The sequence below is a fragment of the Carex rostrata genome, chromosome 4 (genome assembly GCF_964058835.1).
Source record: "Carex rostrata chromosome 4, lpCarRost1.2, whole genome shotgun sequence".
Lineage (NCBI taxonomy): Eukaryota > Viridiplantae > Streptophyta > Magnoliopsida > Poales > Cyperaceae > Carex > Carex rostrata.
The window spans coordinates 14,865,212-14,890,409 of NC_135921.1; the positions used below are offsets into that span (position 1 = coordinate 14,865,212).

The 25,198-nt window shown below is 32.1% G+C and overlaps 2 protein-coding genes across 2 annotated transcripts; both read left to right on the forward strand.

The window, feature by feature from the left end:
- Positions 1-4,038: 4,038 nt before the first annotated feature.
- On the forward strand, positions 4,039-4,770 carry LOC144553602 (ethylene-responsive transcription factor ERF003-like). Its single transcript, XM_078301833.1, has 2 exons — positions 4,039-4,208; positions 4,355-4,770. The coding sequence occupies exons 1-2, from the start codon at positions 4,126-4,128 to the stop codon at positions 4,749-4,751; spliced, it is 480 nt and encodes a 159-aa protein (XP_078157959.1). The 5' UTR covers positions 4,039-4,125; the 3' UTR covers positions 4,752-4,770.
- An 18,902-nt stretch (positions 4,771-23,672) lies between these two features.
- LOC144553590 (uncharacterized) lies at positions 23,673-25,193 on the forward strand. Its single transcript, XM_078301817.1, has one exon. The coding sequence runs from the start codon at positions 23,742-23,744 to the stop codon at positions 24,798-24,800; it is 1,059 nt and encodes a 352-aa protein (XP_078157943.1). The 5' UTR covers positions 23,673-23,741; the 3' UTR covers positions 24,801-25,193.
- The last annotated feature ends 5 nt before the right edge of the window (positions 25,194-25,198 follow it).

Sequence of the window (25,198 nt, forward strand, 5' to 3'; positions counted from 1 at the left end):
GAAATTTTTGTTCTACAGTCATTCCGCAGCTTAAGCCTAAATGAGTTTTGGTTACCCCGAAACCCAACATGTAGATCATCTTTTTTAGAGGTAGACTGTTTTTTAATTTCTCTAACTATCTTTCCATGATGGACCCTGTTGTACATTGGTTGACCTAACCCCCGAATGCATAACCGGAAAAAACTCATGCAACTACCCATACTCATTGGTTGTTCTTTATGGGTAATGTACCGGGCCAATTCACTAAGCATTTTTATTCATCGAATTTTGGGTTGGTTCTGGTACCATCTGCGTTTATAAGTGTTTGGATTTGTCTCGGTTCAGCCTTTTTCATTGGAACCTCACCTTTTCTTTCGTGCATTTCGGCATGTCTCTTAAAGCTAGTCATACCACTACTTTGTTTATACTCAAAAATTTTGGTGCATCCTTTTACCTTACATTCTAGAAATTTCATAATTTGGTACTTATCTCTGGTAATGTCATAAAATCTCGCCCATGGTTGATTGTATTCAGGAGGAGGTCTTTCTCTTCTAGTCTTCTTTCCTGCTGGTTCTTGTGGCGGGACACTTGCCGAGGGAGGGACAATTTCTTCTTGAATTTCAGGTTCACCTGTCGAAGGAGTACCTCCTACAGGGGCAGTGTCTGTGAATTGACTCGATGCTATAGAAGAAGAGCCCATGCCTCCATATGAATACGGTGGTGTCGGTTGAAGTGTTTCTTGTGGAATGAGTACGTTTGGATCATTTGAAGTATAATACTGTGGCGGTGCACTCATTTGTGGGGGATGTTGATAATTTGTTTGGAGCATTTGGTCCCTTCTTTGATAATCTTGTGGATAATTTAGTGGATAATTAGGTGGGGGCATTTGGGAGGAAGAACTTTCAAGATAATTAGGTGGATAATTAGATCGTGGGATATCGGGGCCAAAAAGTGAGGCCGACAATCTCGAGGCAAAATCTTCATCCGAGTCGCGATGAGGAGTTGTCATATTTTAAACCTATTCCAAAAAATAAATATAAATTACTTAACATATTTTCAAAAATAAATCTAACCTATTTAAAAAATAGAAATTAGAAAACAGAAATGAAAACAGAATTTAAAAAACAAAAATTAAAAAACATAAATAAAAATAGAATTTAAAAAACAGAAATTAAAAACAGAAATTAAAAAATAGAAATAAAAATAGAATTTAAAAAACAAAAATTAAAAAACAAAAATTAAAAAACAAAAATAAAAACACAAATTAAAAGACACAAATTAAAAAACAGAAATAAATCTAACATTTACAAAAATAAATCTAACCTATTCAAAATAAATCTAACATTTTTAAAAATAAATCTAATGTAACATTTTTAAAATAAAATCTAATGTAACATATTCACAAAAATAAATCTAACATCTTTTTTTAACCTATTAAAACTAAATCTGAATTTGAAAAAAATAAAATCTAACCTATTCAAAACAAATCTAATTACTTCACATATTTTCAAAAATAAATCTAACATCTTTTTTAAACCTATGAAAAATAAATCCGAATTTCAAAAATAAAATCTAACATCAAAACAAATCTAAAAATTAAAAAACAGAAAATAAATCTATTCTATTTAAAAATAATTCTAACATTTTCAAAAATAAATCTAACCTATTTAAAAATAAATCTAACATTTACAAAAATTAATCTAACATATTCAAAATAAATCTAACATTTTTAAAAATAAATCTAATGTAATATTTTTAAAATAAAATCTAATGTAACATATTCACAAAAATAAATCTAACATCTTTTTTTAACCTATTGAAAATAAATCCGAATTTGAAAAAAAATAAAATCTAACCTATTCAAAACAAATCTAATTAATTCACATATTTTCAAAAATAAATCTAACATCTTTTTTAAACCTATGAAAAATAAATCCGAATTTCAAAAATAAAATCTAACATCAAAACAAATCTAATTACTTAACATCCAATAAATCTAGCATAAACTAAATTTACTCTACAAAAATAAATTAATCTAACATGAAATAAATGTAACCCTTAATCATCAGTGGAAAAATCTTGCGGGAGGTGCCGAACTTCGTAATTTCGACCTCTTCGTAATTCCGTTTGCGTATTTGTAGAAGGAATTAAATTTACAACTATTTTTTTTAAACAATAAATTTAAAATTTGAGAATAATAAAAATTTAGATTGAGGGAATGAGAGAATGAGTATTGAGATTGAGATGTGAAAATGAAGGTTGGAAGAGGGGTATTTAAAGAAATTTGATTGGAGTTGGAGGGGTAAAATTTAAAATTTAAAAGAATAAAAGAATAATAGAAATAATAATAATAATAATAATAATAATAATTTATGTCCCATCCGGTTGGTCCGGATGGGTCCGGATGGGACTTGAACCGGGTGGGTGAGGGGGGGAATTGAATTTTGGATTTGAATTTGAATTAAAGTGGGTCGAGTATAAGGGTACGAGTACGGGTAAGGGTAGACGGGTAGGGTAAAGTCGGGTACGGGTATGGTCGGTCCGGATAGGGTCGTATTGGCCAAAAAAACAGTGACCGGTCCGGTTTTTGCCCGTACCCGTGTACTCGTTTACCCGACCTATACCCGGGCTCGAGAACAGGTACCCCAGGTATAGGGTACGGGCTACCCGAGTGGGGTATAATTAAAACACTAACTGTGTGTGTGTGTGTGTATTAGAGAAAAGTGAGGGTTAATTGACTATATTTAATCGGATATTATTTGAATCACTTGTTACATGCATTATGCTGGCGTCTCTAGCCACAGAAAATCCGGAGTACTGAATCCAGTTAATATCTTGGTTTTGATTACGAGTACGTTTATACTTTATTATAATATATACATGCATTTTCTTCCTAAATAAGTCTCGTCATTTCCTTTTTACTTTCCTTGATTTCGGTTAATTCTTGGAAGCGAAAACCTTTGGTGTAAAATTCATTTGTTTTTTATTCTTTACCGAGGCAGAGACAAATAGTGGCCGTATAATTAATCAAGATGTGTAAATTGTAATGGAGTGAGAGGTACACTAAATTATTGCAAGATTCTATGCTCTGAATTTTGATGATTTTGTGTTCATATCGACTTCGATTAGCTTGGCTCTCTTCCCTTTTTCTCTCTCTCTCTCTTTCTGAAAAGCTTTCTTCGTATATATTTTCTTGTATATTTTGAGTGAAGTGGACAATATTAATTTGAACCGTCTAATTGATATATATATATACACAGTTGTAACGAATATAAGTTAGTTTTCATTATTCAAAACAAATCGTTCAAATTAATACTGTCTTGCTGATTAAGATATTTGCAGGTGATGTTAAGTTCAATTTGTAAGTATCTCATCATATATAAGATCTATGCCGGTGATCAATGATTATTCTGTATTATTTTTATGCTAATTAATTGTGTAGTTCAAAGAATCCAGCTCAATGATTAATTAATCTAATCCAACACTTTTCAATCAGACTAATTTAATGACTAATTTAATCTTACAAATCTTTGTCACATTAATGAGCTGTTATATATATATCTAGGATGATTTTGTGATATTTAATTGGATCAACTAATTAATTCTCGGAATCGGATGCTTGCTTAACCGTGAAAACAGATTTAAACGCGGGTTAGCATTTTGACCGCGTTAATTATATTTTTATATTTAGAATTGAAAATGATTCTGGCCTCGTACACAGTACACTGTATCTGTATGAGCAGAAACATTCATTCAAAGTTTCAAACTAAACTTGCATTTCGAGTGTGGAGACAATGAGCTACAGCAGGAGCAGGGTAGTCAACAAGACCGTTCCAGTGGGACCCTCCATCATGGCAGGGTCGGCCCAGGAAAATCTCCAATGGAATACAGATACAGTCTGACTCTGATCTACGGCCCATGCATGGGTCCCGTCCCGTCCCACTCCAAATTTCCATATACTATTCTTTTTTTTTTCTTTAATTAATAAGCATCACCAACAGTCCAACACAACACACTATAAATTGCTTACCCCCTCTTCCCCTGCTCTCACAGTTTCAATCCTTCTTTCCATCTGCTCTATATACCTCATTTATTTCTCATTCAAACAACCATAAATCACTCTCACTCTCTCTCAGTCTCTGTTTCATGGCGAAGCCGCAGCAACGGTACCGCGGAGTACGACAACGCCATTGGGGCTCGTGGGTCTCTGAAATCCGCCATCCTCTCCTGTAACATTCCCGTTCTTTCTTTCTTTCTTTCTTTCTTTCTTATTATTCATATTATATATCTGCCATCAATCAATCAATCAATCAATTTGCAAAACTTATGTATGGATGGTGGATTAATTAACATTAATTTCTTTTTATTTTTTCAGAAAGACCAGGATATGGTTGGGAACATTTGAGACAGCCGAGGATGCAGCTCGGGCATATGACGAGGCCGCTCGTATAATGTGTGGTCCAAGAGCAAGAACAAACTTTGTGTACGATCCAAACATGCCTCCTTCGGCAAATTGCACCTACTTGTCAGCTGCCCTCACTGCGAAATTGCACCGATTCAATATGGCCTCTGCACAAGTGACCGCACAACCGGTGCAACAGAGTAATGTGGCAAGTTCCACAAGGCCTGCAGCGGCCGTACCGACCATGGTGGTAAAACAGGAAGGTTGTGTGGGAGAAGCTGGGTATGGTTATCTCGAGGAAGATCATGTTGAACAGATGATAGAAGAATTGCTAGATTCCAATTTTTCAATGGAGTTATGCTGCAATTGAATATTGAATATTGATGATAATATAGAAGAATTGTTCTCATATTGGGATATTTAATTAGTTTGCTGAAGGCTTCTGTTTGGAATTCTCTCCATTTCACACTTGCATGCATGGAGGATGAAATTTGCCTCTTGAAAATATCAACAGTAGCATATCTTGGAAACTTCAATATTGATGAGTTTGCTTGATAGATTGAGATTGAGCATATTAATTAATTTCTCACAAAACAAGCGGCGTCATTATTGGATTTTTTTCCTTGAAGCTATATACTGACATTTTCAGAGGATTTCTCAGCTATAGTATAGACTATATATGTATAGTATATTATATTGTATTATATAGTAGCTAGCTAGATTTATTATTACATCACCATAGATTGAGGATTTTGTCTTATTACCAGTTAAAGCATGCATGTAAGGAAGGAAAGTTGTTGATGGAATCTTGGCCTATTTCACACTGGACAGGCTACTCCAATCCATTCAAGCCTCAAACAGGCCAGCCAACATTAATTTGTTTAGTTTAGTTTTTCCTTCTTTTATTTATTATTTAATTTGTAATTCTGTGCCGCAGAAGTGTGTTTTTAATTAATTCACCATGCATGGGCTTTATAGTAATATATAAATAGCTAAGCTAATAATATGTCTTTGACAGATCATGAATTTGTGGTTTCAACGTAACTTTTGAAGTAGCATATATATATTTCAAACATCGATCTATCATAAATATCGTTTTCTGTCTCCTGAAATATAAGCAAAGAATCAATAATGCAATAATAATTTAGTTGAGGATGGAATTGAATTGAATGAGATAGTAGTAGTAAACCAGAATCCTGTGTTAGATGTGGTATGAAAGGAAATAGACGTAATGTCTGCTCGAGGTGGGGGGGGTGGGTCCTTGATTGCATCTGCATCTATTGAGATGAGTGAAAGGGTAAAGGAAAGGAAACGAAACGAAAGGAAAGGGATGGATATTTGGGAATAATTCATGATGGCATGTGCGCTCACATGACAAACTATCAAAATATCAAATGGCCACTGCCAGTATGTTGGCAGATGATCATTGATCAAATTAATTTGTGAAGCTAGAGTACTAGCTGAATATTGAATACTGATCATGTTTGTCAAAATTCCCCACTGCTTTTTCACTTCTTTATTCAATTGCTTCCACAACCCTCGCTGCTGTTCTTTTCTTCATGTTTCGATATTAACATTGCTGTTTTCACTCTACGGAGCACACGAGTCATGTCTTTTTCATTTTAACTCATTAGTGGAAAAACTGACATTAGGATCGGTTATTTACGCACATTAGGATTGGAATTTAACCGATTTTGATTCGGGCAATACTAATACTAAACTAATCTGGACCGGTTAAACAACCGATCCTAAAAGTTTGAATTAGGTTCAGCTGTTTCAAATAACCAAACCTAATAGTACTAATTAGGTTCGGTTATTTGAAACAACCGATTCTAATTCGAGTTTCCGCCGAAAAAAAAAAGAAATTAGAATCGGTTGTTTCAAAAAACCGATCCTAATTAGTACTATTATGTTCAGTTATTTGAAACAACCGATCCTAATGCTTTTTTTATTTAATAAAAAAATTATGATCGGTTGTTTTAAAAAACCGAACCTAATAGTACTATTAGGATCGGTTATTTGAAACAACCGAACCTAATTCTTTTTTTTTCAAAACCAGCATTTTGTGAATTTAGATATAATACATTACAAGAAATTTAAATCCAAAAAATTTGAATTAGGATCGGTTGTTTCAAAAAACCGAACCTAATAGTACTATTAGGATCGATTGTTTGAAACAACCGATCCTAATTCTTTTTTTTCATAACCAACATTTTGTGAATCCAGATATAATGCATTACAAGAAATTTAAATCCAAAAAATTTGAATTAGGATCGGTTGTTTCAGAAAACTGATCCTAATAGTATTATTAGGATCGGTTATTTGAAACAACTGATCCTAATTCTTTTTTTCAGAACCAACATTATGTGAATCCAGATATAATTCATTACATATTATAACAAGAAATTTAAATCCAAAAAATTTAATTAACAAACATACAAGTGACTGATTGAGCTATTTCTTCAATTAACACACATTTATGCAATATACACATTTATGCAATTAATGTAAAGCACAACAATAAAAAAAATAATAACTACCTCTTTTGCAATCACATCACTTGAGATTTGAAAAGACCCGAAAAATAAAAACAAAGGAAACAATTAGATGAAAAAACATTTTCCAATGAAAAATACAAAAAAAAAGTGTTTTAAAAGTATAATAATGAGAAAATTAGATAAAGCTAATACCGTGATAGTTGATCGGCCAGATGATTAACTAGCTTGAGCGAGATGTCCTCAAGACTATAAAACAATATACAAACACCATTAATTAATTTTTGAAACAATAAAAGATATTAAAAATTGACACAATTGAGCCGGAGGTGCGAGAGGCTCGGCTTTGAGAGGGAGAGACAGAGAGACGGAGACAGAGAGAGGGAGAGACACGGAGGTCTGAAAATAAGAACCATAAGCAGGTTATATAGGGAGTTATCAGGATCGGTTATTTATTGAACCGATCCTAATAGTATTGAGACTCAAAAATTTTGGTTAAGTACAATTTTTGAACTTTTGATGATTACTAATTTTTGGCTAATAGTATTATTAGGATCGATTATTTGAAACAACCGATCCTAATTCTTTTTTGTTTGCAGAACCAACATTAAAAAAAAGAATTAGGATCGGTTGTTTCAAAAAACCGATCCTAATTTATTTATTTTTTGTAGAATTATGATCGATTAATTCAAAAAAAAACAAAATATAAATAAATAAATAAAAATAGAACCTTCTTTATGCTCAGTGTAACAAAATAATCATCTCCATTATATGTGGAGAGTGGTGCAACCTTTCCTCCAGGAACAGGTGCCCCAGAAACATTTGAAACAATAAATCCTTGGCACAGGGGGCTAAAGCAATCATCTCCATTATTTATGAAGTGATGTCGTAACTCTTTATAACTTATTGATTTGTCAGTTGGATATCACAAGTCTAAAGATAACGTTAATTAAGGACTTGGCCTTGATTCTTAATAATTTATTTTATTCAAATATACAAAAGGAAATATAGTTAGATTGCCTCAATGATGTCAACTTCTTTTTTTTTTTAGAGAATAATTGGAGAGCAGGAGAGAATAATTGGATTATTTGATTATTGTCAACATATATCATTTGCTTGGAGATAGGCAAACGAACATAATAAATGGTAAATACATTTTAAAATAATTATATGAATAATTCTTGAATAATCTCTTAGATTTTTGACTAAACAAAATACCATCGTTGTATCTACCGTCGAACGAAAACTTAAACTGAATTTTTGAGACACTAAACAATATTTTTTTGAAATTCTGATGCTTTAAATACCCGGGGGTGACTCCCGAGTGATATTCGGATTTGTCTCGTCCTCCTCTTTCCGAAAAGTGGTCATACACGCAAATCCAACTTTCCTAGCCAAAGTTATGAATGTTTAAAGTTTTTTCAAAAGCTAAACTTTGAAAATTTATAACTAATTGTAAAAAAAATCCAAATAAATTGAAATTTGTGTCAATTCCGGGTATTTTTGAATGCTCTACATTCTGATCTAATTATTTTTCAGTTTGGTCCCTATATCAGTCCAGACTTGCTGATTTACCAAAAAAGATCAAATTTGATATTTTTAGTGCATTGCACTATACCAGTGGCCTTTGTTTAGTGCTTGACTACTGAGTTTGGACTTGGTACCATACCAGAGGTCAATCTAGGGTGTTTTACGCTGCTATAGCGCGCTATTTAGAACCTTGTTTTTGGCATACAAGAAAACTTTTTCTTCACAAATTATTTAAATCAAAATATTAAGATCTCTAAAAAAAATAGTATTAGGATCAGTTATTATAAATAACCGATCCTAATTCTTTTTTTTTTTGCAGAATTAGGATCAGTTAATTCGAAAAAACCGATCCTAATTCTTTTTTTTTTTTGCAGAATTAGGATCAGTTCTTTGTAAAAACCGATCTTAATAGTGCATACATTAGGATCGGTTTCTTTCGAAGAACCGAACCTAATGTATGCACTATTAGAATCGGTTCTTTAAAATAACCGATCCTAATACTATTAAGATCAGTTTTTACAAAGAACCGATCCTAATTAGCATAGTATTAGGATCGGTTCACTTAAAAAGCCGATCTAAATAGTTTTTAGAACAAATAGGTATATAGTCGATCCAGATAGGCTGAGACTAATTCCAGTTTTTCCACTGGTGACTCTATTGTCCGTGTGTTGCATGAAGTGAAATCAGCAGTGTCTATAACTCGGTATCTTTTTCGGTTTTCTGTTCTCCCGTGGTAATTAAATATCCTCCTAGCTGATCAAGTTATTAATTAGTTATTGCTCAGATCGATTATGACTTGGGGGAATAACTTTATCCGAAAAAAGAAAATATTAAAGATTCAAATTCTAATAAATTATAATAGACACTAGAGTCTAGACATGCATGATTGTGCAATTAATTTATGAATCTTCTCCGTTTAATAAAATAAATCTGTAAATTAAAGTGTTTTTTGAAACGCTTAAGAGGGCTGCCAAGTTATCCCCATGGGCCAGGCTGTGTCAACTGTGAAGTGGGTCAAATTGGGTCGGAATGATTTGGAGGCTGAAGGCAGACTTACTATTTGGATTTGGATTTGGATTGTAACAATGAGATTAAGATATTCATAGTACTATTTGGGCTTCATGCAGCGCCAATAATATAATATGTACATTGTCGCAATTTTTTAGGAATTATTTATAATAATGACAGAAACGAAACGAAACAGTGTTGCAGTAGGTTAGGTTGTATCAAATTATTCGCTGAGAACTGAGAAGTAACAGTCAAAGGATCAAACCATCATTGATCGATGGTTATTATTTATTATTTATATCATTGATTTTGATACTCTGAAGTCTGAAAAGATGATGGTCCTTTAAACATAGCAAACATAATGAACTGTTGGTCTCTGTCTCTCTGACTCTGACCATGTGTCATTTCAAGTATTGCTTAAAAATAAGTGGGAATCTACTAATGTCTAGTGTTAGTTCAAATATGTAGATTTAGTAAAGCTAATTAATTGCTTCCCCTTGAAAATATATTAGTATCTGCATATGCGAATTAATTTTTTTGTCGGTTCATCAACATATATTCCATAATTGTATAGCATTTTCTCTTACATAAATTGACAATTTGTTTATTATATTCATCCCAATATATATATATATATATGCTGGTATTCCATATTAACCATGGAAATAAAAAGTTCTCATATATCTAATTAATATATATTATTTGGTATTCATCCAATTAATTATCCAATTATAGTTAATATATAAATTGTCCAAAAAAAATGAAGTCAATGAACGGCACATGTGGATATATAATTATACAAAACGCAATTAATTACCTTAATTTTTAGTATGCTAACAAAATTTGATTTAACTTTGATGTTTATGCTTTCAGGAGTCCATGCATTAAGGCAATAAAATGCGGTTAATTTGACAATTGAAAGGCATTAATTAATTAGTACGTAATTGATGAAATTAACATGTCCACAACATATATAGACACATTTTATTTATTCAATATTTCACAATAAAATATAAGAAAATAAAATAAAAAGTGATAATATTTTTGGTAGACGTAGACTATAATAACGTGGGACAAACACAAACTGCAAAATTAAATTGATGAATGATGACAGCTCAATTTGGAAATAAAGATGCATTCATTGATTTGATTATTTGTCTTCTTTATTTTGTATTAATGATCCAACTAAACTAAACAGATCATATATGATTGAGATCGATATGAGACAAGATCACATGCATTTTAGCCTAGCTATATATCTGCACACGATTATATTGTATTTGATTTTGACTCGATCGATCGATCACCGGACCATGCAGCTGCATGCATGCAGGGACCACAACCCCAACCCCAAGGATCGATATCTCTTGATTCTGTTCGTAAGGTGTTGTAAGTCGTTGAATGAACTCTGTTAATTAATTTAGATCGTTTAATAACATTGAATAGGAGCAACCAAAATAAACTCTCTTTGTAGAATAGCTCGAAGCAGGAAAGTAAGAAACCGCAAAATTAATACACACAGAAATAATATTCTATTATAATTATTAAATAATAATTTAATAATATCTCACAACCCCTCCGAAACGGAATCATCCGTTGCTCGATAATTCATATACGAGCAAGTTAGAGTGTAATATGTTCATTAACAAAGAATTTGTCACCATAATTTTAAAATTTTATTAAATTAATTTTAAAAATCTATTTACTTTATTAAGTAGATGGATTATTGACTTTGTATTAAATAAATTCAAAATTTTCAAAAAAAATTATGTACATGTATTTCTCATAAAGTAGATTGATTTCAACATTTTGAATTTATTGTTTGAAGATAATTCTATATAATATTTGGAGTTGTGCTCACCAACCTCTCTTGCTGAACACATCACACCATAACTTTGCTCTTCATATATGGTCATTTACCAGTATTATATTTATACAACGTATCTATATTCTTTTGAAATTGTTATATTGTTGTATTTGCAAGAGCGGACCCAGTGTATACTAGGGGGGCAGTCACTCCCCCTGGATTTTGAATTTTAATAGTTATCTATCGGTTCCGACCGACTTTGACCCTCTCTGGAATTTGTTTTGTCTCCATCTGAAATTCTGATTTGTATTTCGGATTAAATTTAGAGTTAAAATTAAAATATTTTTTAAAATTATATTTATTTAAAATTATATTTATTTAAAATTATGATTGATAACTAAAATTGTAAGTTAGAGCATCATAAATTATAAGTCAGAGTATTGAAAATTATAAGTTAAAACATTATTTTTATATAGTATCCAATTAGTTAATGGGTTTGAACCTAATTAACTATTTAAATTCGATTCACTATATTTTTGCCTCCCCCCCCCCCCCCCCCCACACACACACACACGAAAATTCTGGATTCGCCTCTGCGTATTTGTATTGATACAATATTCATAGCAGTATTCATGTTCCATAGGGAATAACTCTTGGCCCATCTAGTATAAGGAAGTATCAATTGTAAATCTCCATTTTCTTATATTATGCACGTAGTTGTCTTGATCCGTCAACGGCTGAGATTAAAAGATGAATTTTCAAATTAAATATCAACCCTCCAATCACATAATTTGTCTTCTTTTGATTAAATACATCTTATTTTATATGTAGAAATCTAAATTTAGTTAAAAATATACTCGCCACACAAACTGCTACATGGTTTATTACATAAAATTTGAATAAATTCCTAACGATCCGTTTTCTTATTTTTATTTATAAATATTTTCAATTCTTATAAGAGGAGGATTCAAATGCACCCAAATTTTTGTGCACCCAAATGCATCCTATCTTTCAAATTCTTTTTCTCCGTTTTCAAAGTCCGAATAGTCAATCCGAACTGTTAGATGCGATCTATATATTAAGATGTACTTGGAGACCAAATTTTACATTTTTGGAATTTTTTTACTATTTATTAAGCCACTTTGAAAATCGCTGATTTTACATTTTCTGGACCATTGGATCAGCGATTTTTCAAAGTGGCTTAATAAATAGTAAAACAATTCCAAAAAATATAAAATTTTGTCTCCAAGCACATCTTAATATATATATATCGCATCTAACGGTTCGGATTGACTATTTGGACTTTGAAAATGGAGAAAAAGAATAGGGTGCATTTGGGTGCACAAAAATTTGGGTGCATTTGAACCCTCCTCTTCTTATAATTAAATTATTTCCTTATTTCTAAACAGGAAAGTTAATCGGAGGAGGGGAAAAAATATGAAAGTGAATCGGAGGAGCAAAACAGGTAAGCCAGAAAAATTAGAAAGTGAAAATCATATTGGAGTGGAGGTCTCAAGACATTTTCTTTCACTTTTTTGAATTGATCAGGTTTGTGTTTGATTCATTGACTGTTTGTAAATTGTTAAACTGTTGTTCATTATAAGTTTTAAATAAAAATTTATTTCACTTTTATTCTAAATTCAGAAATGTTAATTTTACTTTCATGCTAAAATATTAATATTTTATTCCTCTAATCATTATATCTATTAGATTATTAATTTTTGCATAAAAAATGAATTATGTCAAGAATTATTTGTGCATAAAATTATGGAAGAGAAGATTTTTTTTATTATATAATATGTGAGAGAATATGAGAAAATATTTATGAGGGTAATGAGGAGCCTTATTTTTTATTTTTAATATGAAGATTGTGCAAACAAAATCGACATTTAGGTAATATTATAAAATATAGTCCTAATTTTACTTACTTCTTATAAGATTGTGCAAATAAATATTATTTGTCATTTAAGGAATGTTATTGTCATTTATTCTAAATTTTCTATAAAAGTATGTCATTTTTGTATGATATTGTTTTTGCTCTCTTAATATGTGGCGATGTAACGCACAAACACGATATATTTGTGTATCAACTTGCAAGTGCTTATCCATTAGACTATTAATTATACACGAGTATACAAATGTCATGCAACAGATTGGTCCATCATGAATCATTTCTAAGCGATCCGTTTCATTATTTCTCCTTACAACTATCTTCAATTATTGCAATTAAATTATTTTCTTATTTCTCCATTTGTCAAACCAGTATGATGGATCATATTAACAACAACAAGAAAAACGGAACCCCCTGCCATCCAAAGGTTAGACCCCATTGCATATGTATGAATTGAGTTGATCTTCACTGTTAGTTTTTACCACAACACATCTGGTTCATATGTACAATCTACACCACCACCTTGAGTTATACTGAGAGATTGTTAAAGTAATAAATATTTTACAAGTTAGATTTAGAACCATAGACCATGAACTAAATATACACAAATAAGAACATAGTAGCTAGACTCTTACAATAAATTATTTACTAATTGATAAATAATTGTATTATTTATTTGATCCCATGAATAAAAATAATAAAATATCATTCCTAAGCTGTGATGTCCATTTAAGCAAATAATATTAGCAATTTCATTGAAAATACAATAAATTAGTTCCTTAAGTGTAATTTTAACTTATTTCGTTTAATAAAGATGGTTCTAAATAAGGACTAACCAAGTATAGCAAAAAACATTTCTCTCAAAACTGAAAATTGTAAATTAGACTTCTAAAATAGAATGGTACTAAAAAATATTGTGTTAATAAAAAAGAATGGTACTAAAAACAATGTTAGGCTCTTCAGGTTGATAATTTTGGAAGGTAAGCCACTCTTGTATGAGTAGTCATACTAACACAAGAAATTTTTATATTAACACAACATCTTAAATAAATTAAATGTATGAACAATATTAACCTTCTTTTACATCTTTTCAACGATTATTTTCCATAATGTAATGAATATTGTGATAATTTATTACTAGATATTTTTTTTCTGATTTATTCATATTTGATTTTATCATATTTAATTTTTACTTGAATATTGTGATAATTCTCGATCGTTTTAAGCTATGTATTAAAACTCATAAAAATATAACTACATAATTTACAAAATAGAATACACATTGATTCAAAATATTTGATAGTATAATTCACACGCTTTAATCAATAATACATCGAAATCAAATATATTGTTTAATTTGTATATTTTTTTCTCTTATTTCGATACTTATAATATATACAATCTATATGTCTATTTTAATTAAAATTGTTATTACAAAATTTTAGTTAAGTTTCCATATTTAATTTACATTTATTAATTGCATATATGAAAAACAATCTCCTAACTAGCAGGAAGAAAACTTGGAAAAAAAAGCTTCTTAATTTGAAGTTTGATAATCATGAAATTCTTCTTTTTGTTCATGAAACAATTTATTAATTTTATTAACATAATTCAGGTAATTTTCTTATTGTAGTGTTAAGTTGTACTATTATGATTTTTAATCATAATTTGGCTATCAAAATTATTTATGACCATTTGCACTCAGTACGTTTTAATGATCAATTTATATAAATAATCATTTCATTTTTTTATAATGTCTTTTGTAGAAGTAAAGATAAAAATGGTAATTGCCAAAATATTTTTTAAGTAAATTGCCAATAAAATTTGTGAAGCTCGGTAAAATAAATTTGTATATATCTAGATTTTCATAATATAATAAAATCTTTAACTATTTTATTTTCTTTTTTTAAACCTTAAGATTTGACGAAAACAAACAATTGAAATAACATATTATTTACTAATTTAATAAATTGAACTTTTACGGAAAAAATCATATAATAAAATGTGAGAGATAGATAGATTTCAAACAAAATAACATATTTTATAAACATAACTTTTAAGGAAAGAAAATTTTAACTTAAAAATTTTATGTTAAGATATGAGAGAATCAGTTTTTAGTTTTTTTAAAAAAAAAAAAACTTAATTAAGAGTAAAAATTGTATCTCTGTTCTTATATTATGCACGAAGTTGTTTTAATCTGCCAACGACTGATATTAAAAGATGAATTTTCAAATTGAATATCAATCCTCCAATTACTGAATCCGTCTTCTTTTGATTAAATACATCTATTTGATGTGTAAAAGTAAAAATTTAGTTAAAAACTTACTCACCACACAGAATGCTACATGATTTATCACATTAAAAATTGAATAAATCACATACTCGCTACACAGACTGCTACATGGTTTCCTTATTTCTCCTTACAAGTGTCTTCAATTCGTGCAATTAAATTATTTGCTTATTTCTCCATTTCCTTCGTTTTAATTCTCTTCTTCCTTTATAGTTTCGACAATGAAAATGAAAATAATCATATCTTTCTAGATTTTGTTTAGGGCTATTGTATCTTTGTACATAGATTAATAGCAGATCTTGTGCTGATTGAAATAATTATATCTTTCTGAACTTGAGATAATTAAAAAAAAAATCATGTTATATTTGATCCCTTTTTTCCAGTTGTTGTTGTTTCTTTTATTGTTATTTATTATTTGGATATTTGTTTTCTTTTTCATTTTTTTATTTTTTATTTTGTGTGAATGTCAAACAAAAAAGTCTCTTCGTATTCTATTCAATCTTATAATATGTTTCCGTTGCAACGCACGGGTACGATACTAGTAATAGTATGTTTTTGTTGGACGGATAGAGTACCATCAAGCATTTAATTAAGAATACTAGACTATAATCAGAAATAATTAATCAATTAGATTAAAAAGTCTATGATAATTTGATCACCACCAACAACCAATCGATTGATTAATTGGTTAAACAGTTGTTTTTACAACACTGGTGCAAGGTATTGATGGGCTGAGTTATTACTTAATTATTAGACTTCACTTTGAGCCGAGTCAGGTTAATTTGTGGTTTGGAAAATAAAAGTTGTCCGTTATGGTTTTATTTTTATTTTTTGAATAAGACATTCGACTGTTTATATTCACCGAAGATTTACATCTGAATTTGAATTTCAATTAGCAACTTTCCATAAAGAAAATATCTGTTGGTCGTGTTTTAAATCAGAACAATTTTACTGTTAGAGATCTTAATCTTATAAAACAAACTCACTATGAATAGAGTAAGGCTATGTCACTTTGCAATCACTCAATCAGAAGTAAACCCTCACATTCAAAATATGAGAGTCACACGTTAATATACGTCAATCAAATAAAAAATTTATGCTCTAAATGAAGATAATTTTATCTTATACATAACATTTTATTCTTAAATATACAAAAAACCACTTACAAATAATTTTTTTTTTGAAGATCAATTAACCCATTTATCCTTCATACCTCCGCCCCTGTTCGCAATGTATAGATCTGTCTATACTATAGATTAATATTTTTATTTTTAAATTACAAACAATCAATCTGAATTGCTCAAACTGATATATTTTTTTATAATTTTTTTTTAAAAATAGATGAAGAGATCACCATTAAATGCCAAAACCTTTATATCATGTGATTTTTTATCTACCTAAACAAATAGTAAATAATTATAAAAAATATAAAATTTGATTTTAAGTATATTTTCATATAAATATCGTGTTGAACAGTGATAAGTTATTTGAACTTTAATAAAATTTCAATTTATAACACAAATATGAGGAGGATTCAAATGCACTATGGTTTTGTGCTCCAATAATGCTCTATATCTTTATCTTCGTTTTCAAAGTTCAAATAGTTATATGAACTACTAAACATGATATTCATAATAAAATATGCTTGGAGATCAAATTTTATATTTTTTTTAAATCTTTTTACTATTTTTTAGATAGGTACAAAATCACTGTTATAAAGAGATTCTAGACCATTCAAAAAATTAATATTATACCTATCTAAAAAAATGGTAAACAAATACTAAAAAATATAAAATTTAGTTTCCAAGCATATTTTATTATGAAGATCATGTTAAGAGATTCGGATCGACTGTTTGTATTTTGAAAACAAAAATAAAGAATGTAGAGCATAGTTAGAGTACAAAACTATCCGAAATTTTTATTTATAGCATAAAAAAAATCATCTTGATTTTGAGAGAATTCTGAAAATACCCAGACCGCACAGGCTTTCTGTGGTTCCAACTCTTTTTTTTTTTTGAAGAAAGGTTATTAACTACAAAACAAAAAAGATTGGTTTATATGCTAGCAACGAAGGAATACGAACCTCAGAAGCATTTTGTGCCAGTGGTTGTCCCGTATACTTTTGTTTTTTATTAAATAATTTTTCTATACAAAAAAAAAAGAAAAAAGTTGGGGCCACAGAACCATGCTATGGATCCAAGTATGGGGCCGTAGAATGGCCCTGCGACTTGGGTAATTCTCGAATTCTGACTGAACGAGAGTGTTTTGATTTTTTTTTTTTATTATTATTATGGTACAAATAAAAATTATGGCAAAATCGGGCATTTTTATTAAAACCCTCAAAAAAAGAGATTTTTACAAAAGTGCTCCCAGATTCAGATTTTTTTCAAAACTGCTCCAACCACCCGTCCTATGGGCTGTCAGGTCCACTAGGGACCTGACCGCCCCTCTGCTGGGCAGTCTTCTATTTTTTTTTTTTAGAGAGATCTTAATATTTTTATTTAAATAATTTTTTTTGTTTAGGGTGTATGCCAAAAAATAAGATATTTGATATATTTATGAGTGATGTCGTAACTCTTTATAACTTTGATTTGATTTGTCAGTTGGATATCACAAGTCTAAAGATAACACTAATTAAGGACTTGTCATTGATTCAAAAAATTTCAAGCTCTGACAGCTACCAAGTCCAAACTCAGCAGCCAGGCACTAAGCAAAAGCCACTAGTATAGTGCAATGCACTAAAAACATCAAATTTGACCTCTTTTGATAAATCAGCAAGTCTGGACTAATACAGGGACCAAACTGCAAAAGTGATTACACCATCATGTAGGGCATTAAAATTTGGATTTTTTTACAATTAGTTATGAATTTTCAAATTTCTGCTTTTGAAAAAACTTTAAACAGCCATAACTTTGTCTAGGAAAGTTGGATTTGCGTGTATGACCACTTTTCGGAAAGGGGGGGGACGAGACGGATCCGAATTTTGCTTCGGAGGAAACCCCCATACATTCGAAGCATCATAATTGCAAAAAAATGTCGTTTAATGCCTCAAAAAATCAGTTTAAGTTTTTTTTATCAACGGTCGGCATGCAACGATCGATATTTTGTTTAGTCAAAAGCTTGAGAGATTATTCAAGAATTATCCATATAATTATTTTAAAATGCATTTACTATTTATTGTGTGTGTTTGCTTATTCAAGCAAATGGTATATGTTGACAATAATCAAATAATTCAATTATTCTTTCTCTCGCTCTCCAATTATTCTCTACAAAAAAAAAAAGTTGACATCATTGATGCAATCTAACCATATTTCCTTGTGTATATTTGAATAAAATAAATTATTAAGAATCAAGGCCAAGTCCTTAATTAGTGTTATCTTTAGACTTATGATATCCAAATGATAAATCAAATCAAAGTTATAAAGAGTTACGATATCACTCATAAATATATCAAATGTCTTATTTTTTGGCATACACCCTAAACAAAAAAATTAAAATTATTAAAATTAAAATATTAAGATCTCTCTAAAAAAATAGAGCACCGCTCAGCAGAGGGGTGGTCAGGTCCGTAGTGGATCACCCCTGCCCCAGACACTCTGCTAGGAGTGTGGACCGCCCATAGGACGAGCGGTTGGGGGCAATTTTGAAAAAAATATGAATTTGGAGGCACTTTTGTAAAAATCCCTTTTTAAGGGTTTTAATAAAAATGCTCGCAGCAAAACTATAGTGCATTTGAACTCTCCTCCACGAGTATATGTACACATTGTAAAGGTATTATAACTTCACTCAACTCAATAAATTATAAAATTTTGCATAGATGCATCTATCCTAAAATTAAACGAGAGAAACGTCTTAGAATTCATCTTTTTTATTTGAATAAAGATTTATTTCCTCTATCCATCTCCCAATCATTAATTATATGAGGGGACCACAACTTCTAGCACAAAAAGACAAAAAAAAACACGTATCAGTCATTAATAATGTGGGGGGGGGATCACTTATATTTGAAAAACTTTACAACTGATGCGCATAAATACGTATACTTATACATGCAAGTATTAACATCTAATTGTTAGTTTAATAATCTAGAAGTCAATAATACGATAATTTATCATAAAGCTTTGTTCATGAATTTGATGATTAATATCATTTTGTTGCCTTGAGTATTATTGAATTTATGGATCATTTCGAGTTCATGACTGAAATTGTGAAACTCCATAATATAGATAATATATACTCTTAAAAAGTCACTGACCAAGGTAATTAGCAGGAACACTAATTACCGCGATAAGGTTAGTATGTGGATTAAAAGATGGTTAAGTTTTACAAACCACCTGACACGAGATGTCATTTTAATCACATAGATACATGTTCTAGGAACATGGTATTTGACAGACCCCGAATGAAACATTAAATAGAATTGTGTTCGTGTCATTTATGTTTTCATTCAGTGTCAAGTTCTACAGTATGAGATATTCATCTTTCCTACTAAGAAATATATATGTGTGATTGTTATCAAACGCTGTCGGTAAAATGCAGTTATAACGGTAGCTCTTCGGTATACATGGCTTAGCTGAAGTACAGATGGTTTACCAAGAATACTATTTGTCCCTCGTATCTCTATACGAGCTATAGCATCACTGGGCCCCTTGATAGAGTAAGATTATCTGCTAGCGGTATAATTACAAGAGTAATTATATTTGATAATCTGCTCAAGATCAAGAAAAGATTCAGTTAGCAAGGATGACACACATCTACCTTGAAACTAATCTGATAGCTATGAGACAGAAGAACAGACACAAGTAAATTGTTTACTGGATCGTGATATTGTACTGTACAGCATCATCTGTGTAATTGGATGGTCATGATGTGTTGCCAGATGCCGCTCATGATTATAGAAGTTAAAACAGTTTTAACTCTGTTTACCAACATAACACAGATCCTATTGGGTCACACCATATAGGAGTTAATCGGAGAATCTTATTGTGATTGATTATAAATTGGTTATGATCAATAGTAAGATGGTTATAATTAATTATACGTGTTATAATTAAATTATAAATGTTATGTAAAAATAACAAGCAAAAACATTGGTTAATTTATAAACGTGTGTGACACGTTGTATAAAAGTTAACCAGTTAATTTATAAATGTGCAGGACACATTGTATAAATTACCGAAATAACAACCGCAAGAAAAATATATATAATTGTTCAGAATAATTATACGAATATTATTTGTATTCGGGCCGAGGGCATTCGAGTCTTTTCAGATTCGTTCTTATCCGCATGACATGTCATCGATCCTATCCAGATGACACGTCATCGATACCGAAACGAACAACCGAAGAAAAATATATATAATTGTTCAGAATAATTATACGAATATTATTTGTATTCGGGCCGAGGGCATTCGGGTCTTTTCAGATTCGTGCTTATCCGCATGACATGTCATCGATCCTATCCAGATGACACGTCATCGATCTTATCCACATGACATGTCATCCTTATCTATTCAATGGCATATCTTGTAAATAGGTCGAACTTGGAGGGCATTTTGGTCTTTTGGCAACCGACCCTAAACCCTATAAATAGGGGTGGAGAGGTGGAGGGGTGGAGGGGTAGAGAAAAATTTGCTAATTCACTCATACCGTTTCGTGTCGAAACGGATCGGTATTTTCTCTCTTTCTCGGTTTCTCTCCCAAATAGTGTTTCGGTTGAGAAAAGAAAGTTATACGTAGTTGACGTATAATCTTGCGAGTTATTGTGAGGTATATTTACGGGATCAATGAATAGTGTTTTACCGAATTTTGCGGTATGTCAGTTTTGCATATTGATGAAACTGAGCAACCGAAAATTCGTGTTTACGGGTTTTCGTCTTTTTCCCGTGAATAGTGTTTTTGCAGAATTCCGCGGTTTACGATATTTCTGATAGAAGAAATAAACCGCTCTCCGGTTAGTCCTGATGGATAACCGATAGAGGTATCACACGTGTGATACTCTGAGTCGATTCCTTCCCTGGTGAGGCTCTACGCGCTCGGTCTGCATTCCAACTGTGATTTGGAAACAAGGTATAAATATGCTATATTAATCTATTTAATTGGTAAGTAGATTAAAGTTTTAGAAATCAATCATGGAGTAGATTTGTAAAAAGGATTAAATTGGGTTTTGATGCCAAAGAAATACTGAAGGTGGACCGCCTTGGAAAGTTTCCTGACATACCCCGTTTAATCCTGAGCTTAAGTTGGCCGTAGAAATTTTTGTTCTACGGTCATTCCGCAACTTAAGCCTAAACGGGTTTTTGGTTACAGCACCGTAAACCCCAACACTAATATAGTAAGTATTCATATGTAAGATATCAAGTATTTCTTTAAACAATATTTCTTATCACATTCTCATTTTTTACACATTTTTAAAGATGGTGTTTTTTCTTACTTCAATGTCGTTCATATTTCTAACAATTTGTGAATTTTTTTGCGAATCTAAAGTCACAGACATTTTCTACGTAATTTTATCTTTCAAATGAGATCTATGATGAAGTACTTTTGAGTTGTTTGTCGCTCAAGTATTCATACCTCGTCATGCAAGTATTCATAACTCGTCGCGATCTCGATCCATACTGCATCACCTCCGACTTCCTATCCATCGGCTCCTACCGATCCGCGCAGGTTGTCACAGGCGATTTATGAATACTTTCCCAACAAGGTATGAATACTTGCTCGATGAAGTATCAATACTTGCACAAAGATGTATGAATACTTACTCGACGTGGTAGAATACTTGCCCGACGAGGTATGAAACTACATGACAAGATATGAATACTTACTCGACGGATGACTCGAAAGTATGTCATCATGGATCTCATTTGAAAGAGAAAATTACGTAAAAGACGTTCGTGATATTAAATTCACAAATTTCATCACAGATCGTCATAAATATTGGCGAGATCGAACGGGAAAAAAAAACTCACCTCTAAAAACGTGTAAAAGATGGGTGTAATGTGTCCAGTTTTTTTTAAAATACTTGATATCTTAGGTATGAACACTTGATCTATTATATATTAACACTTGTGTACATATGTATTCATATTTGCGCACGTCAGTTATAAAATCTATCAAATATTAAGCGGTCTCTCAAGTAGTTAGTGGTCTACTCAGTAAATGAGCGGTCCCTCAACTTAATAATCGATAATGACGCATTTTGTTTTGTCTTTTAGTGTTGAAAGTTGCGGTCCCCTCTTAATTAGTAGTCAACAAAGACAGTTATTAACTGGAAGATAAATGGGGGAAATGAAATGGGGGATAGTTAGTTGATCTTTTTTTTATTTTATATTTTAAATTATTAATGAAAAACACGAGGTTGAGGAAAGTACTGTTATAAAATTATTATAACACTGGAATGCTTCTCATAAGTTGATGATCGATGTTTACCAAACCACAATTTAATTTATTATTGATTGATTATGTAATATAAGTATGGGAACCTAAATATAATGCACGTCCTACTTAAAATAATTTGATGGTGTGCATTATTCAAATCAGAAATCTTTCAATATATTAAAAGACCAAAAGTTGAAGAACTAACATTAATTCAAGTTTGTAGTCAATGCGAACATTCAATCGGACCCGGAATTCTATAATTTTTTTTTTTATATATAATTTTTACATAGCATATTTTGTATTTGTTTCATGATTAGTACATGTGCCTCTCCCTCTTTGAACTCCTCTTAAATTTAATGAATGTTAGAGTCCTCTCCTAGCAGTTATGAACAGAAGAGTCAAGAAGAGGAGCCTGTTATCACATGGTCACACCAAACAGTAATAAGTTAAGGTCTCTTCCCAATTTTTTCCTGTCATCCCGTTTCCTTTGGGAATCCTGATCCTCTGTGGCAGACTATAAAATGACTAGTATGGAAAGGACAGTCGGCAAGGATGTCAGGACAATAACACACGACATGATGTGCCTTGTACTGCCACATAGAAATCTCGATTGCTCTCTCGTAAGTCGTAAGTCGTAAGTCGTATCGGACCCGGCGCGGCGACAACAGATGAACAGATAGCATCATAGGATTCATAGCATATTAGCATAGCAGGACCTCTCCAGCTCACTTCCCTGGGATTGGGATTCCCCCTTTTTTTTTTTTTTGAGGAAAAGCCCTCCATTTTCTCTTCCAAGTCTCAATCCCAATCTAACCACAGCAGACCCCTATTTAGTATTTCAGCCTTTTCCAAATACACCTCCGTTCAACTTCAACCCTTCCCTGCTGCTTCTTTCCTCTTCAAAGTTCAAACCCTCTCTCTCTCTCTCTCTCTCTCTCTCAAACTCTTTCAAGGCACAGCCGATGCATCTACTCCCATCCCGCCGAGGCACGGCGCCTCGGAACACCGCATCTCCCATGAATAGTACCTCTCTCTACGAGACCCACCTAGGTTTGGTTTCTCTCACTTGGTCCCGCGCTTTGTTCAGTCTCTCCCTCTCCGCCGATCTGCGCCTTTCAGCCACCACCGCCACCGCCCCCGCCTCGACCACTAGCTCTTTTGGGAAACACGATTTTGAAGAAGACGAAGAGGAAGAAGAACACGACAACTGTTTTAAACTTCGCACCAGGTTTTGGCTTTTCTGGAAGCGCAAGGGATTCAAGCGGTTCCAATTTGGGAAGAGATGTGTGGAGATTGTATGGGATCTCAGGCGGGCCCACTTCCCCGCAGCCGGTGGTCCTGAACCAGTGTCCGGATTTTATGTTGCACTCGTTGTGGATCATGAGATGTTGCTGATTGCTGGTGATATGGTTGAGGATGCTTACAAAAGAACGAAATTACTACGCAACACCGATGATGCGGCATTAATTTCAAGGAGAGAGAATGTGATCATGAAGGACTATACATACAGAACAGTGGCGCGATTTGGGGGCATGGAGCGGGAGATCTCAATCCAACTCAGCCCTGAGAAAAGCATGGTGGTGGAAATTAATGGAGACCAGGTGTTGCGCATCAGGCGGTTGCGGTGGAAATTCCGCGGTTGCGAGAGGGTCCAGACTGAAGATGGGTTCTCGATTCAGATCTCGTGGGACCTGCATGACTGGTTATTTGGGCCATGCCTGGAGCTGGGTCCCAGAGAAGAGACAGCGCATGCGAGGTTTGTGTTCAAGTTTGAAAAGCCAGTGGGGCCTGAGTACTATGAGGTTAAGGAGCTTGGGTGGGGGTATTTTGGGAAGTCAAATTGGAGCTGGAGTAGTAGTAGTGAGAAAGGGAGGAAGAAGAGCTTCTCATCAATGACGTCATCGATGACGTCTACGTCAAGTGTGTCTTCGTCAGTAATGGAATGGACGACCACTGAGGAGATGGAGATGCGGAGAGGTGAAGCATTCTCACTCTTGGTGTATTTGTGGAAGAGTAGATGATTGGTTTTGTTGGTGATCAATTTTTGGGTACTGATTCTTTTGTATCTTCTTTGATGACTACTGATTAGTTCATGGATATAGTTCACTAAAAAAAAAAAAAGGAGTAACAATAAGATGGCACATCAAAAGAGAAAATTTTGTCATTTGTTAGGCATATTATGCTATTTGTAGAAAGCTTAGGATCATCTCTTCATGGAATCAGTTTAAGTCTGATGATTTGTTGTGTTCCGATTCTTAAACCTGCTGACTGTTGCAATATCTTGCCAAGAAATATCAAGAATGCACAGGGCTAGCTTCTCTATGACTCTATGCCAGGTGCTTGAATACGCCTTATTCAGTCTTGCGGCGGTACCCTTTTGTGTTGGTCTACTCAATGCCGTTCTTATATTTCTTAATAT